The sequence below is a fragment of the Salvelinus alpinus genome, chromosome 1, assembly GCF_045679555.1.
Source record: "Salvelinus alpinus chromosome 1, SLU_Salpinus.1, whole genome shotgun sequence".
In the NCBI taxonomy this organism is placed as follows: domain Eukaryota; kingdom Metazoa; phylum Chordata; class Actinopteri; order Salmoniformes; family Salmonidae; genus Salvelinus; species Salvelinus alpinus.
In genome coordinates, this window is record NC_092086.1 from 35,645,473 (window position 1) to 35,661,392 (window position 15,920).

At 44.5% G+C, this 15,920-nt stretch overlaps 1 protein-coding gene and 1 pseudogene across 1 annotated transcript; one reads left to right on the forward strand and one right to left on the reverse strand.

The window, feature by feature from the left end:
• The first annotated feature begins 134 nt into the window (after positions 1 to 134).
• Positions 135 to 4,529, forward strand: LOC139559783 (carbonyl reductase [NADPH] 1-like; annotated as a pseudogene).
• On the reverse strand, positions 4,526 to 8,205 carry LOC139574280 (E3 ubiquitin-protein ligase TRIM35-like). Its single transcript, XM_071398705.1, has 6 exons — positions 7,504 to 8,205; positions 6,670 to 6,765; positions 5,980 to 6,210; positions 5,875 to 5,897; positions 5,668 to 5,786; positions 4,526 to 5,471 (listed from the first exon to the last, which is right to left on the reverse strand). Exons 1-6 carry the CDS (start codon positions 8,035 to 8,037, stop codon positions 4,912 to 4,914), a joined length of 1,563 nt encoding a protein of 520 aa, XP_071254806.1. The 5' UTR covers positions 8,038 to 8,205; the 3' UTR covers positions 4,526 to 4,911.
• Positions 8,206 to 15,920: the final 7,715 nt, after the last annotated feature.

Here is a 15,920-nt window from a genome sequence, read left to right on the forward strand (position 1 = left end):
AGTTGTTTACATTACCTCATTCATCTTCCATTGTTCAATGGTGTTATGTAATTTAGTAATTAATGTTCATAAATTGCAATTATCTTTCTAGGTCTGAAACCCAGAGGTTGTAAAGTTCTGGTTTAAATGAAACAGACAGAATTCCCATCTCACAATTAGTCAGATACAATTTTATTTGCGAGATCTCTCCTGTGCATATATAAAAACCTTCCTTTTATACTTTGCTCTTAACCTACACACATACATACACACTAATATATGGGATTTTCCCCTGATGTCTCACCACAGTTTATTACCACTCAGCTGACAGTTCCAGTCCCCCCCAGATACGGGAAACCTGGAGGGGCTCTCCCTGTCCTACATCCCCAGAGATATAGCCGGGTCGGTTCAAACATAGGTTAAGGAGTCTCTTTGCTTTCTTTCGGCACACACATACATCCCTTTCTTCCCCAATGGTTATCATTTTTAATTACCCCTTGTCCATGCTACATAACCTCTAATCCTAATGGTTAAGTTTCCGGGTAGAATTATTTAATCATTTATCTTAAACCTTGATAAAATATTTTAACAAATGGACACACAGCTTTTGGCTGCAGTCCAGGCTGTGTCCCGATGCCTACTGTTGGCTTAGCTCTCATCACAGTTTACATTATGTTACTTCCCACTGGGCACAGACTCAATTCAATGTCTATTTCACGTTGGTTCAACGTAATTTCATTGAAATGACGTGGAAAGCATGTTGATTCAACCAGTGAGTGCTCATTTGCAACCATCAGGTATGGTATTAACGTCCTTAATTTCCCATACACAACCCCTTCTGCCCATGGCACGCACACACGCACACACACACACACACACACACATGACTCAGCATACTACCTCATATACACAATCTAATGTGGACTGGGTGTGGTGAGGCTACAGAATAAACACTCAATGAAAATAATTGATGTTATAAATGGGGTGAGAAGGAGAGAACAGTCACACACTCCAGGTCGAGGCCGAGACTGAAAGGAGAAGAAATGGCAGCTAAAGCATGCAGCGTCCTGATCACGGGGGCCAACCGAGGCCTGGGTTTGGAGATGGTTAAAAAGATGGTGGAGTCTCCCTGGCCGGTCTGACAGTTATTAGCCTGCTGCCGAGACCTAGACGGGCTCAGAGCTGAGGTGAGATCAGAGCTGCTGGAGCAGAGAGAGGAGATAGGAGTGTTCCTTATTCCATGTTGTTCTTAGGGCAGCTATGTCCTTGAGGGCAGAGCCATGTATTTAGAGAGTTGGGTCAACTTTTAGAATGTTGTATTTTGTTTTAATTCTAGACATTCAGTTATATAGCCTTATTTAAATCAAATCAAATGTTATTGGTCACATACATACAGTATATTTAGCAGATGTTATTGCGGGTGTAGCAAAATGCTTGTGTTCCTAGCTCCAACAGTGCAGTATTATCTAACAATTCACACAAATCTAAAAGTAAAAGAATGGAATTAAGAAATATATAAATATCAGGACGAACAATGTCGTAGTGGCATTGACTAAAATAGAGTAGAATAGAATAAAGTATATATATGAGATAAGTAAAGCAGTATGTAAACATTATTAAAGTGACTAGTGTTCCATTATTATGGAATTATTATTATGGAATTCCATGTCTATGTATATAGGGCAGCAGCCTCTAAGGTGCAGGGTTGAGTAACCGGGTGGTAGCCGGCTAGTGATGGCTGTTTAACAGTCTAATGGCCTTGAGATAGAAGCTGTTTTTCAGTCTCTCGGTCCTGGCTTTGATGCACCTGTACTGACTTCTCCTTCTGGATGATAGCGGGGTGAACAGGCCATGGCTCATGTGGTTGATGTCCTTGATGATCTTTTTGGCCTTTCTGTGACATCGGGTGCTGTAGGTGTCCTGGAGGGCAGGCAGTGTGCCCCCGGTGATGAGTTGTGCAGACCGCACCACCCTCTGGAGAGCCCTGCGGTTGCGGGCGGTGCAGTTGCCGTACCAGGCGGTGAAACAGCCCGACAATTATGCATCTTTAGTTTGTGAGGGTCTCAGGGGCCAAGATTAATATATTCAGCCTCCTGAGGTTGAAGAGGTTCTGTTGCGCTTTCTTCACCACACTGTCTGTGTGGGTGGACCATTTCAGATTGTCAGTGATGTGTATGGCGAGGAACTTGAAGCTTTCCACCTTCTCCACTGTGGTCCCATCGATGTGGATAGGGGCGTGCTCCCTCTGCTGTTTCCTGAAGTCCACGATCAGCTTCTTCGTTTTGTTGACGTTGAGGGAGAGATTATTTTCCTGACACCACTCCGCCAGGGCCCTCACCTCCTCCATGTTGGTAATCAGGCCTACTACTGTTGTGTGGTCTGCAAACTTCATGATTGAGTTGGAGGTGTGATTGGCCACGCAGTAATGGGTGAACAGGGAGTACAGGAGGGAGCTGAGCACGCACCCTTGTGGGGCCCCTGTGTTGAAAATCAGCGAAGTGAAGATGTTGTTTCCCATCTTCCCCACCTGGGGGCGGCCCATCAGGAAGTCCAGGACCCAGTGGCACAGGGCGGGGTGCAGACCAGCTTAATGATGAGCTTGGAGGGTACTATGTTGAATGCTGAGCTATAGTCAATGAACAGCATTCTTAGGTAGGTATTCCTCTTGTCCAGATGGGATAGGGCAGTGTGCAGTGTGATGGTGATGAAATATTCCCCATATAATGTTAATAGGGCGCTCACACGGCTGCCTTAGAATGTTGAAATAGTGTCATGTAAATGCATCATAATGCACAAACCTCAATGCCCCAACTCTCTAAATACATGACTCTGCTTGAAGGCAAACTCCACTGAATAAGGAAAACTCTACTGAGCAAAGACAGAAAATAAAGCCTTCCTGGAGATGTATTTTCTGTGTCTAACCAACAATGTGTCCTTTGTGTTTAAGGGTCTGCGAGACCTGGCAAAGAAGCACCCCAATGTCATCACTGTCATCCGTCTTGGTGAGTACTCGCTCTGTTCCATTCTTCTGTTTCTTCACGCTCTAGCACTAGGATTATTGAGCCTATTAATGGCACTGTTGTCAATCTCACCAGTCACAGCATGCACTTGTATTGCCTGTACTGTATGAATCACATGGCAGAGTGCCAGGTTACTCTGAGCTGGCCAGCTGGGATGTTAGACTGGATACTGGGGTTGACTAGCCCCAGATCTCAACCTGCTGGTAAACAACACGGGGGTGCTGACTCACAACACCATGCAGACCACAGGTACCCAGGAAATGCCGGCTGCATTCAACACCAACATCATGGGCCCCATGGACGTCATTAAGGTGAGAGCAGAGAGCCAGAAAAACACACATACAAATACGTTTTAGAGGACATTCAAAATGTATTTGTTTTTCCTAATGTCTGCAACAAAAGGTGCAAAATACTGAAGAATGATTAATCATTTTTGTTTTCTCTGTCTCCCTCTCTGTCCCTGTGGTCCTCATTAGGAGTTTCTGCCCGATCTGCAGGCAGCAGCCACAGCCAGCGGGAAACCAGAAATGTCCTGCAGTAAGCCAGCTGTGGTTAGCATTTCCAGCACGGTGGGCTCCATGGCAACCGTCAAGGAGATGACGGTTGCCATTCTTTCTTCCCTATGGCATCAGCAAAGTAAACAGACCTCTGTTACCCTGCCTGTCATAACACATCCTCTCCCATCACATTATATTCCCTGTCAGGTTAGCCCAGCCATGTCAGTGGAGGCTGGTGTCAATTTAAATCGGCGGACGGGCTCTTTGTAATGGCTGGAATGGAATACATGTCATGTGTCTGATGAGTTTGAAACCTTTTCATTCATTCCGTAGTCATGGTTCTACATCCAATCTATTGTCCTGTATCCTCACCTCTTTAACAGCCTCCCTCCCTTCTCTCTTCCTGCTCCTCCTTTCCTCTCCTCTCAGGCTGGTCTGAACATGCTGACGTTCTGCTCTACAGAGGAGTTCAGGAAGGATGAGATCCTGTTTGCGGTCCTGCACCCGGGCTGGGTCCGCACTGACATGGGTGGAAAAGGGGTGAGTCTGACTGGCAGGGTGCTTCTATTGACCTCAGGGGTGGGAAAGGATGTAATGAACTATGTTTAAGCACCTTAGAGCAGTGTTGTCCCAATAGTCCATCAGGAGCAGGAGTCAGAACCCAATAGTGGGTCGTGGCATAAGCCTAAAACCGGGCTTTGGTCTGATGTTCTGTTTTGATTATCTGGAGGGGTCAAGACAACATTTGAAAGGCTTTGATTAGTCATGGCCCAATAAAGTCTAATTCCACGTATGTGTTTACTATGACCACCAGGCAGCGATCGATGCTCCAGAGAGTGTGGAAGGACTGCTGTGTGTGATGGTCTTCCTTACTGAGAAACAGATTGGGGCCTTCCTGGACTATGAGGGCAAAGTCATGCCTTGGTAAACTCACTGGATTGTACTGAACACTGGAGAACTCTGAACACAATCTTTTATAATCGTTCTATAAACCTTCTATAAATATGCATCAAATAAACATGAGTACAATCAAGTGGTATCCCCCCCAAAGTTTATTCAATTGAGAAAAAAAACAAAAACATTTTGGGGCTTTTATATACAGGAATTCTAATATTCATTGTGTCGTATCGAATATCTTCATTCATCTCACACATGCTCTTTACTACACATTCCATAACATGGCAAAAAAGCCAATGTCAAATGGAGTCTTTCGGTAATAATCAGTATCTAATTTCTTCTATCGATAAAGTCAAAAGGCAATCAAAAAAATCTCTAAAAGATCTTACAAAATGTTTTCCACACACACCGTGCCAAACATTTCACTACGTCATTACCTATGTGTCTTGAGGCTGGATATGTGCCTTGGATGTACAGCTACCACTCTCTTTGAATGGTGCTGTCAGAACCCCTCCTCATCACCAGGTGGCGCTGTTCCACACAGCCACTTTGACCGGGCAGATCTTCAGCGGGCCGGGGTTGTTGCCGTTGATGTTGGCTCCAGGGCAGAAAAAGGGGAACATCCTCTCAGTGAAGAAATCATTGAAGGTGTAGATGGACGTCATATTAACAGGGTTGGAGAAGGTCACCTCCCCAGAGTCGTAGTCCAGCTGCACCCTGACCCTCTTCAGCTCCCCTGTCAGTTTGAGAGGGGTGCGTGGCCGGGTCATGGCCATATACTCACCCTCGCAGTGGGAGATCATCCACAAGCCGCCCTCAGGGCAGCCTGAGATCCGGCCCTTCCTGTTGATGGACTCCTTGACCACACCCAGCATCCAGTCGTCCTTGTCCCCCACCTCTACCTCCCAGGCGTGGCAGCCGGTGGTGAAGCCCTCAGAGCCCAGGACGAACACGAAGTGGTCAAAACGCTCTGGGTTGTCTGGGAGCACCTGCACATGACCACTGTTGGTCACACTGGTCAGGTCCTTGTTCAGAGAGAGCCAGGAGTAGGCCGTGTTAGGATCCAGAGTCACAGGAGCTGGGAGATGGAGAAAAGGGCTTCAGTGATGGAAACATTTACAAGTTGTGGATCTAGTAAAAAATGAATTATCGTACATCTATACGAGTTAGTAGAAGTTCACTAGAACATTAGTTAATGCAGTTATAGCTAGCTAGATACCCAACAAGCCAAAGACTGGAGCATAAACAGACTACTGTAGTCTTGCTATACATACTGTACTCCACCAGCCCCACCATCTTCTCCCAGACCTTGTACTTGAGGGAGCTGACATGCTTCGCCACGTTGATCATAGCACCTGAGATCTCCTCTGGACCCTTCTGAGGTATCACAGCTCTGCAACAATATAACAGCCAGTAAGTTCTAGTTGGAGTTTGGTACATTACATTATAAGGGTATTAGGTAATCAAGTCAAAACACTTACCTCTTCTTTGTGTTTCTGTAGTTCTGAAAAGGGAACAAGACAAATGTTTTGTAACTGTTTGTACTGTTAATACTGCCGGTTTATAAAAGTGTATATTCTTCTTACCTGGAGGAAAAGAGCATCACTGGAGGCTATGTCATTATCAATAGCGATGATGGCATGAGAGACGGTGAGGATGTCTGCCGTGATGCCCTCTGTCTTCTTCCTCACCAGATGTCTCTTCTGCTCATCTTCCTCCTGTAGGATAGCTATCCTGGCTTCCTCCTCATTCTGAAGGAACTGCCTGAGCTGCTCAAACTCCTCTCTGATATGATTCTCTGTCTGCTGGGTCTGGCTCTGGACAAACAGGAGAAACGGGTCATAGGAGAGATACAATTTTATATATATGTAACTCTAGAACAGTGGCACACAATGGCAGACATTTGTCAAAACGTTGTTTTGGTAGGCAAGCCATTGACAACAAAGTCTCTTACAACCTAGACATGTCTGATTTCTGATTTGTGTGATAGATTAAATCAATTTAAAATAACTTTATTATCCCTCAAGGGGAAATTGCCTGGTCAAACACCAGGCACTTGTACTGCTTGCTCAAATACAAGGCACAAAGCATATTGACTGCTTTGTCCACATGAGGATATAATGTACACAAGTTATAAGACCATATTTTCAAGGGTTTGTTTTTTCAAAGGCATTCCTCCAACTGTTGACAGACTAACAGTGTGTAAACTAAACATAAGTCAGTGTTGTGTTGATCTGCTGATGTCCCACGGTTTCGGACGCCCTATTTGTTGATACCTTCATGTGCACAGTTGTGTCATCACACTCCTGCTTGGCTTCATAGAGGCCACGGAGGCTCTTCTTCAGAGGGATCAATTCTTTCTTCATTTCTTCCTGAGGGAGAGAGAGGAGGGGGAGAGAGAGAGATAGGGGGAGAGAGAGAGAACGTTTTTAGAGATACTGTAAAGTGGAAAAGCAGTAAAGTGGAAGCTTAGCTCAAGCAAATCTAGCCATGTAAACACGAATGTCAACGGCAGAGCTAAAGCTCATCTGAGGTCGTGCATAGGCTGCTGTTTAACCGTAATCAGGATATTTTGGTGATACTTTTTTTGGTGACACCATATTCTATGGTTTTTTGAGTACCATCTGCAACTGCACACAGATGTTTACAATAGAAAAGTTTAATCTGAATCGAGAATTAAGAAAGTATCACCAGGTAAGGGTTAGTTGAAAAATTGCTGCCAGTGCATTGCACTAGCATACGGTGTAACCGTGTAAAGAAGCATTCACGTATCACCTTACATTGTGTAGTTTTTTTTGTTTTTTTTAATCCAACTAGCAGATACAGTATCGAAATGTCACTGTTGTGAAATGTGTCGCATCAATAACAATCATGTTTCACAATAGTTATGTTTGATTGCTGACTGTACTGCTTCAAGTTTTATACTGTTGCTAAAACGAGCTGGATTAAGAACACATTTTCAAGGTAGTATGGTCAATATAAAGTAGTATATCTGAATAAAAACTGTGAAATTAAAAGATTATCTGACAGAATACAATATTTGCATCACCATAAAAGAGAGGGTTACACAACCATCCAAAAGTGAATGATACGAGACAAGCCATTCTAACCTTGAGCTCCTGGGCCCCCTCCTCCAGTGGGATCACACAGTGGCCCTGGTGCCTCTTAGACGTGTGACACACACAGCAGAGCACCTCGGCATCGTCCTGGCAGAACAGCTTCAGCACCTCCCCGTGTGTGTGGCACTTTGCCTCAGACTTCACTGGGATGCCCCCTCTGTCCGGCCCTCCGCCCGCCTCGCCCTGGCTCCTCTGCTCCCTGAAGAAGGTATCGGCCACGTTCTTCAGAGCCAGGCTCACTGTGGGCTCCGTCAGGGAACACTTCCTGCGGCACACGGGACACTCGCGCCTCGCCTTCTTCTGGTTCCAGAACTGCTGCAGGCAGGCCCGGCAGAAGCTGTGGGTGCACTTGAGCACCACAGGGTCCCTGAAGATCTCGCAGCACACAGAGCAGGTTAGCTCATCCTCCAGCATGGAGCTTGAGTGAGAGGACACGGCCCTGGGCCGCAGAGCCATGACCACCTTGGGGCTCTGTAAGAACGAAGGTTTCCCAGGCTGGGAGGAAGCCCGTGGACGCAGCGCCATGACTGGCTCCTGCACTGTAGCTAGAGACTACTGTGGTGTATTCCCTTTTCAGTGGAGGAAATATCTTTCAGCAGTGCTGCAGCATCTACTCTTTCCTGAGGAAAGCTCTCTGCCAGCTCTATCTCACATCCAGGAACAGACACTGGACTGACAGCTAAGGACACACAACATAGTAAATGAGGGACATGAGATCACATCCTATGGGTGACCTGGACTTGTAGAACAGGTCCTGCTCCGCCCCCCAAGGGAAAAATGTCTTTAAAAGCCAAATCACGTCCCCTGGCCTCCTACCTACTGTACCTGCCCACAACAGGATTCTAAGAAACTAATCGTTAGTTATTATGCCCAACTGACCTCCCAGTCAGAGTCAGTCTGCCTGTTTCTGAGAAACGAGAGGTGGTAGTGTCACGTGTGGGTAAAGCCTGGAGCAACAGGTGCTGCGGTAGGAGTAGGGTTAGGAGGCCTCAGACTGGGCACAAACTGGTTGAATCAACTTTGTTCCAACGCAATTTGTCAGCGTATTGTGACGTGGAATCTACGTGGAAAATACATTGGATTTGAAAAAAGTAAACTGTTGTTTTGAGGGTGAAATTTCAACCACAGGATTATGTCATCATTGTAACACATTTTTAACGTAGACAAATCTTCCCACTGGGCACAGATGTCAATTCAACGTCTATTCCACGTTGGTTCACTGTAATTTAATTGAAATTACATGGAAAAAACATTGAGTCAACCAGTGTGTGCCCAGTGCGTTGTATAAAATATGTTGAATTTGTATCTTTGAAATGAAGTCAGATGCAGTGGCTGCCCATCCATTAGGGTGTTAGGGGCAGAGCCCCACTTGTGATTGGTCAACAACAACACAAAATCTACATATATATTATATATATATATACAGTACCAGTCAAAAGTTTGGACACACCTACTCATTCTAGGGTTTTTATTTATTTTATTATTATTTTATTTATTTATTTTACTATTTTCTACAACTTTTATTTAACTAGGCAAGTCAGTTAAGAACTCATTCTTATTTACAATGACGGCCTACCCCGGCCAAACCCAGAATACGCTGGGTCAATTGAGTGCCTCCCTATGGGGACTCCCAATCACGGCCGAATGAGATACAGCCTGGATTCAAACTAGGGACTATAGTGACGCCCTCTTGCACTGAGATGCAGTGACTTAGACCGCTGCGCAACTCCGGAGCAGCAGTAATAATAGTGAGCAGAATAATAGTGAAGACATCAAAATTACAGTTGAAGTCGGACGTTTACATACACTTAGCTTAGAGTCATTAAAACTAGCTTACATACACTAAGTTGATTGTGCCTTTAAACAGCTTGGAAAATTCCAGAAAATTATTTCATGGCTTTAGAAGCTTCTGATAGGCTAATTGACATCATTTGAGTCAATTGGAGGTGTACCTGTAGATGTATTTCAAGGCCTACCTTCAAACTCAGTGCCTCTTTGCTTGACATCATGGGAAAAAAAAAAAAGAAATCAGCCAAGACCTCAGACAAAAAATTGTAGACCTCCACAAGTCCGGTTCATCCTTGGGAGCAATTTCCAAATGCCTGAAGGTACCACGTTCATCTGTACAAACATTAGTACGCAAGTATAAACACCATGGGACCACGCAGCCGTCATACCGCTCAAGAAAGAGACGCGTTCTGTCTCCTAGAGATGAATGTGGAAAAGGGGAGAGGCTTGCAAGCCGAAGAACACCATCCCAACCGCGAAGCACGGGGTTGGCAGCATCATGTTGTGGGGGTGCTTTGCTGCAGGAGGACTGGTGCACTTCACAAAATAGATGGCATCATGAGGTAGGAAAATTATGTGGATATATTGAAGCAACATCTCAAGACATCAGTCAGGAAGTTAATGCTTGGTCGCAAATGGGTCTTCCAAATGGACAATGACCCCAAGCATACTTCCAAAGTTGTGGCAAAATGGCTTAAGGACAACAAAGTCAAGGTATTGGAGTGGCCATCACATAGCCCTGACCTCAATCCCATAGAAAATTTGTGGGCAGAACTGAAAAAGCGTGTGCGAGCAAGGAGGCCTACAAACCTGACTCAGTTACACCAGCTCTGTCAGGAGGAATGGGCCAAAATTCACCCAATTTATGGGAAGCTTGCGGAAGGCTACCTGAAATGTTTGACCCAAGTTAAACAATTTAAAGGCAAATACTAATTAAGTGTATGTAAACTTCTGACTCACTGGGAATGTGATGAAAGAAATAAAAGCTGAAAGAAATAATTCTCTCTTCTATTATTCTGACATTTCACATTCTTAAAGTAAAGTGGTGATCCTAACTCACCTAAGACAATTTTTACTAGGATTAAATGTCAGGAATTGTGAAAAACTGAGTTTAAATGTATTTGGCTAAGGTGTATGTAAACTTCCGACTTCAACTGTATGAAATAACACATATGGAATCATGAAGTAACCAAAAAAGTGTTAAACAAATCAAAATATGTTTTATATTTGGGATTCTTCAAAGTAGCCACCCTTTGCCTTGATGACAGCTTTACAAGTTCTTAGCCTTCTCTCTGACAGCTTCATGAGGTCGTCACCTGGAATGCATTTCAGTTAACAGGTGTGCCTTGTTAAAAGTCCATTTGTGGAATTTCTTTCCTTCTTAATGCGTTTGAGCCAATCAGTTGTGTTGTGACAAGGTAGGGGTGGTATACAGAAGATAGCCCTATTTGGTAAAAGACCACGTCCATATTATGACAAGAACAGCTCAAAAAAGCAAAGAGAAATGACAGACCATCCTTACTTTAAGACATGAAGGTCAGTCAATCCGAAACATTTCAAGAACTTTTAAAGTTTTTTCAAGTGGAGTCACAAAAACCATAAAGCACTATGATGAAACTGGATCTCATGAGGACCGCCACAGGAAAGGAAGACCCAGAGATAACTGCACCTCAGATTGCAGCCCAAATAAATGCTTCACAGAGTTCAAGTAACAGAAACATCTCAACATAATTTTTTTTAAATTTCACCTTTATTTAACCAGGTAGGCTAGTTGAGAACAAGTTCTCATTTACAACTGCGACCTGGTCAATATAAAGCAAAGCAGTGTGACACAAACAACAACACAGAGTTACACATGGAATAAACAAACATACAGTCAATAATACAACAGAGAAAGTCTATATACAGTGTGTGCAAATGAGGTAGGATAAGGGGGGTGAGGCAATAAATAGGCCATAGTGGCAAAATTATTACAGTATGGCAAATTAAACACTGGGGTGATAGATTTGCAGAAGATGAGTGTGCAAGTAGCGGTACTGGGTTGCAAAGGAGAAAAATAAAGAAAATAAATAACAATATGGTGATGAGGTAGTTGGATGGGCTATTTACAGATTGGCTATGTACAGGTGCAATGATCTGTGAGCTGCTCTGACAGCTGGTGCTTAAAGCCAGTGAGGGAGATATGAGTCTCCAGCTTCAGTGATTTTTGCAGTTCGTTCAAGTCATTGTCAGCAGAGAACTGGAAGGAAAGGCAGCCGAAGGAGGAATTGGCTTTGGGGGTGACCAGTGAAATATACCTGCTGGAGCGCGTGCTGCGGGTGGGTGCTGCTATGGTGACCAGTGAGCTGAGATAAGGCGGGGCTTTACCTAGCAACGACTTATAGATGACCTGGAGCCAGTGGGTTTGGCGACGGATATGAAGCGAGGACCAGCCAACGAGAGCATACAAGTCGCAGTGGTGGGTAGTATATGGGGCTTTGGTGACAAAGTGGATGGCACTGTGATAGACTGCATCCAATTTGTTGAGTAGAGTGTTGGAGGCTATTTTGTAAATGACATCGCCGAAACCAAGGATCGGTAGGATAGTCAGTTTTACTAGGGTATGTTTGGCAGCATGAGTGAAGGATGCTTTGTTGCGAAATAGGAAGCCGATTCTAGATTTAATTTTGGATTGGAGATGCTTAATGTGAGTCTGGAAGGAGAGTTCACAGTCTAACCAGACACCTAGGTATTTGTAGTTGTCCACATATTCTAAGTCAGAACCGTCCAGAGTAGTGATGCTGGACGGGTGGGTAGGTGTGGGCAGCGATCGGTTGAAGAGCATGCATTTAGTTTTGCAGTTGGAGGCCACGGAAGGAGAGTTGTATGGCATTGAAGCTCGTCTGGAGGTTAGTTAACACAGTGTCCAACAAAGGGCCAGAAGTATACAGAATGGTGTCGTCTGCGTAGAGGTGGATCAGAGAATCACCAGCAGCAGGAACAACATCGTTGATGTATACAGAGAAAAGAGTCGGCCCGAGGATTGAACCCTGTGGCACCCCCATAGAGACTTCCAGAGGTCCGGACAACAGGCCCTATGATTTGACACACTGAACTCTGTCAGAGAAGTAGTTGGTGAACCAGGCGAGGCAGTCATTGAGAAACCAAGGCTGTTGAGTCTGCTGATAAGAATGTGGTGATTGACAGAGTCGAAAGCCTTGGCCAGGTCGATGAATACAGCTGCATAGTATTGTCTGTTATCGATAGAGATTATGATATCGTTTAGGACCTTGAGCGTGGCTGAGGTGCACCCATGACCAGCTCGGAAACCAGATTGCATAGCGGAGAAGGTACGGTGGGAATCGAAATGGTCGGTGATCTGTTTGTTAACTTGGCTTTCGAAGACCTTAGAAAGGCAGGGTAGGATAGATATAGGTCTGTAGCAGTTTGGGTCTAGAGTGTCTCCCCCTTTGAAGAGGGGGATGACCGCGGCAACTTTCCAATCTTTAGGGATCTCAGACGATGCGAAAGAGAGGTTGAACAAGCTAGTAATAGCTGTGTGAATGGTCGAATTGCTGCAAAGAAACCCCTATTAAAGGACACTAATAAGAAGAGACGTGCTTGGGCCAAGAAACATGAGCAATGGTCATTAGACCACTGGAAATCTGTGCTTTGGTCTGATGAGTCCAAATTTGAGATTTTTGGTTCCAAACGCTGTGTCTTTGTGAAAAGCAGAGTACGTGAACGGATGATCTCCGCATGTGTGGTTCCCACCATGAAGCAGGAGGTGTGATGGTGCTTTGCTGTTGACACTGTCTGATTTATTTTGAATTCAAGGCACACTTAACCAGCATGGCTACCACAGCATTCTGCAGCGACACTCCATCCCATCTGGTTTGCACTTAGTTCGATTATCATTTGTTTTTCAACAGGACAATGACCCCAAAACACACCTCCAAGCTGTGTAAGGGCTATTTGACCAAGGAGAGTGATGGAGTGCTGCGTCAGATGACCTGGCCTCCACAATCACTTTTTTGGTTACTACATGATTCTAAATGTTTTATTTCATAGTTTTGATGTCTTCACTATTATTCTACAATGTAGAAAATTGTAAAAATAAAGAAAAACCCTTGAATGAGTAGGTATGTCCAAACTTTTGACTGGTACTGTAAATATATAAACTCAGCAAAAAAAGAAACGTCCTCTCACTGTCAACTACGTTCATTTTCAGCAAACTTAACGTGTGTAAATATTTGTATGAACATAACAAGATTCAACAACTGAGACATAAACTGAACCTGTTCCACAAACATGTGACTATCAGAAAATTGAATAATGTGTCCCTGAAGGAAGGGGGGGTCAAAATCAAAAGTAACAGTCAGTATCTGGTGTGGCCACCAGCTGCATTAAGTACTGCAGTGCATCTCCTCCTCATGGACTGCATCAGATTTGCATGTTCTTGCTGTGAGATGTTACCCTACTTCTACCAAGGCACCTGCAAGTTCCCGGACATTTCTGGGGGGACTGACCCTAGCCCACACTCTCCGATCCAACAGGTCCCAGACGTGCTCAATGGGATTGAGATCCAGGCTCTTTGCTGGCCATGGCAGAACACTGACATTTCTGTCTTGCAGGAAATCACGCACAGAACGAGCAGTATGGCTGGTGGCATTGTCATGCTGGAGGGTCATGTCAGGATGAGCCTGCAGGAAGGGTACCACATGAGGGAGGAGGATGTTTTCCCTGTAACACACAGCATTGAGATTGCCTGCAATGACAACAAGCTCAGTCCGATGATGCTGTGACACACTGCCCCAGACCATGATGGACCCTTCACCTCCAAATCGATCCCGCTCCAGAATACAGGCCTCGGTGTAACGCTCATTCCATCGACGATAAACGCAAATCCGACCATCACCCCTGTTGAGACAAACCGCGACTCGTCAGTGAAGAGCACTTTTTTGCCAGTCCTGTCTGGTCCAGCGACGGTGGGTTTGTGCCCATAGACGACGTTGTTGCCGATGATGTCTGGTGAGGACCTGTCTTACAACAGGCCTACAAGCCCTCAGTCCAGCCTCTCTCAGCCTATTGCGGACAGTCTGAGCACTGATGGAGGGATTGTGCATTCCTGGTGTAACTCGGGATGTTGTTGTTGTTGCCGTCCTGTACCTGTCCCACAGGTGTGATGTTTGGATGTACCGGTCCTGTGCAGCTGTTAGTGTCCTAACGACCGTTCCACAGGTGCATGTTCATTAATTGTTTATGGTTCATTGAACAAGCATGGGAAACAGTGTTTTAACCCTTTACAATGAAGAGCTGTGTTATTTGGATTTGTACTAATTATCTTTGAAAGACAGGGTCCTGAAAAAGGGAAGCTTATTTTTTTTGCTGATTTCATATTATAGGATTTAAGATTAACTTTTAAAATGTCCCAAAAAGTTTGGTTAATGTGTGTACATTTTACTGTTTCAAAAAGATATTGTTCAAAACAAGCTGTTCAATTACCTAGTGCACTGCCATCAGCAGCTCTGGGCTATTGGCCTGCCGCCCACGGCTTGGATTGCATTGCCAGCTATTACATTGTTTGCTATTGTTGGGGGGGTGGGGGGACTTCAGCAATGAGAAAGCAAGATTTCATCACATGATTTTCCCAGCACAAAGTAAATGGACCTTCCTGGGGTGTTGAGGTACTGAACAGATAGAGCAAATTGCAATTAAATAACCTGAACCGGACATTCATCATCAGTCGAAGGACAGAGGGATACACTTGCTATAACCTTCTTGCGGATCTGGTAGGACAAAAAAAACATGTCTCTGTGCCAGTGGCGATTTTAGAATGTACATCTTGGTGGGGCAAACAAAACAAAAATGTTAGATACATGCCAGCAAAGCCACTACACAACACTGAACAATACATGAATTGCACTATAACGGTGACAAACAGTGCCCATAAACTGTTAGGGCCTACATAAAGCTGTCCCAACAGCAGAGCTTTCTTTTCAGCACCATGGAGTGAATCCTTACCACTGCTACACCTGGCTATCAGCGGAGCCTTGTCTGGCAGTGAAACAGTTCATTCAGCCTCATTTACTGCCTTTTAAAAAACATAGCTGATATGGCTGACTTGCTTAAACAAATGTGGTTTCTACTGACAATTGAGATGTACAAACTATTGCATAAGGGGACGACAAGCGGATAAGAGCCAATTCGTAATTTCAATTTAGACATTAATGAGCTAGGACGGACATAGTAGATATAACTATTTGTTCAGTACTTTTGAAATGTAAAGCGACAGAATTCAGAACATGGGCCATTTTTACAGTTTTCTCCCTGTACACCAAGTCAGAACCATAGGATAAATAAAGGGGGCATATAAGCAGAAAATGAAAGCTCTTACAATATTCAATGATTACATTTCTCTAAAACAGGTTATAGGGTACATGTGCACCACCAAGTCAGAACAGTAGGCTAAATCTTCAGCATTATATCGTCAACATTATATCCACTATCAACAACAAAAAACTATAGGCTGGGCAGCACCTCCTACTGGCGAGTTGATCTACAGCTATTAATTTGGTCTCCCATCCAGGGTTTTAACCAAACTCAGCTTTTCTATTTGTCACTGACTACTACCAATGTGC

Excerpts from the sequence above, each read along its gene's own strand:
- LOC139574280 (XM_071398705.1), bottom strand. The coding sequence starts at position 8,037 with ATGGCGCTGCGTCCACGGGCTTCCTCCCAGCCTGGGAAACCTTCGTTC. Across the intron at positions 5,898-5,979 it reads GTGATGCTCTTTTCCTCCAG|AACTACAGAAACACAAAGAA; the intron begins GTAAGAAGAATA and ends TTCCCTTTTCAG. Across the intron at positions 5,787-5,874 it reads TACAGAAACACAAAGAAGAG|AGCTGTGATACCTCAGAAGG; the intron begins GTAAGTGTTTTG and ends ATATTGTTGCAG.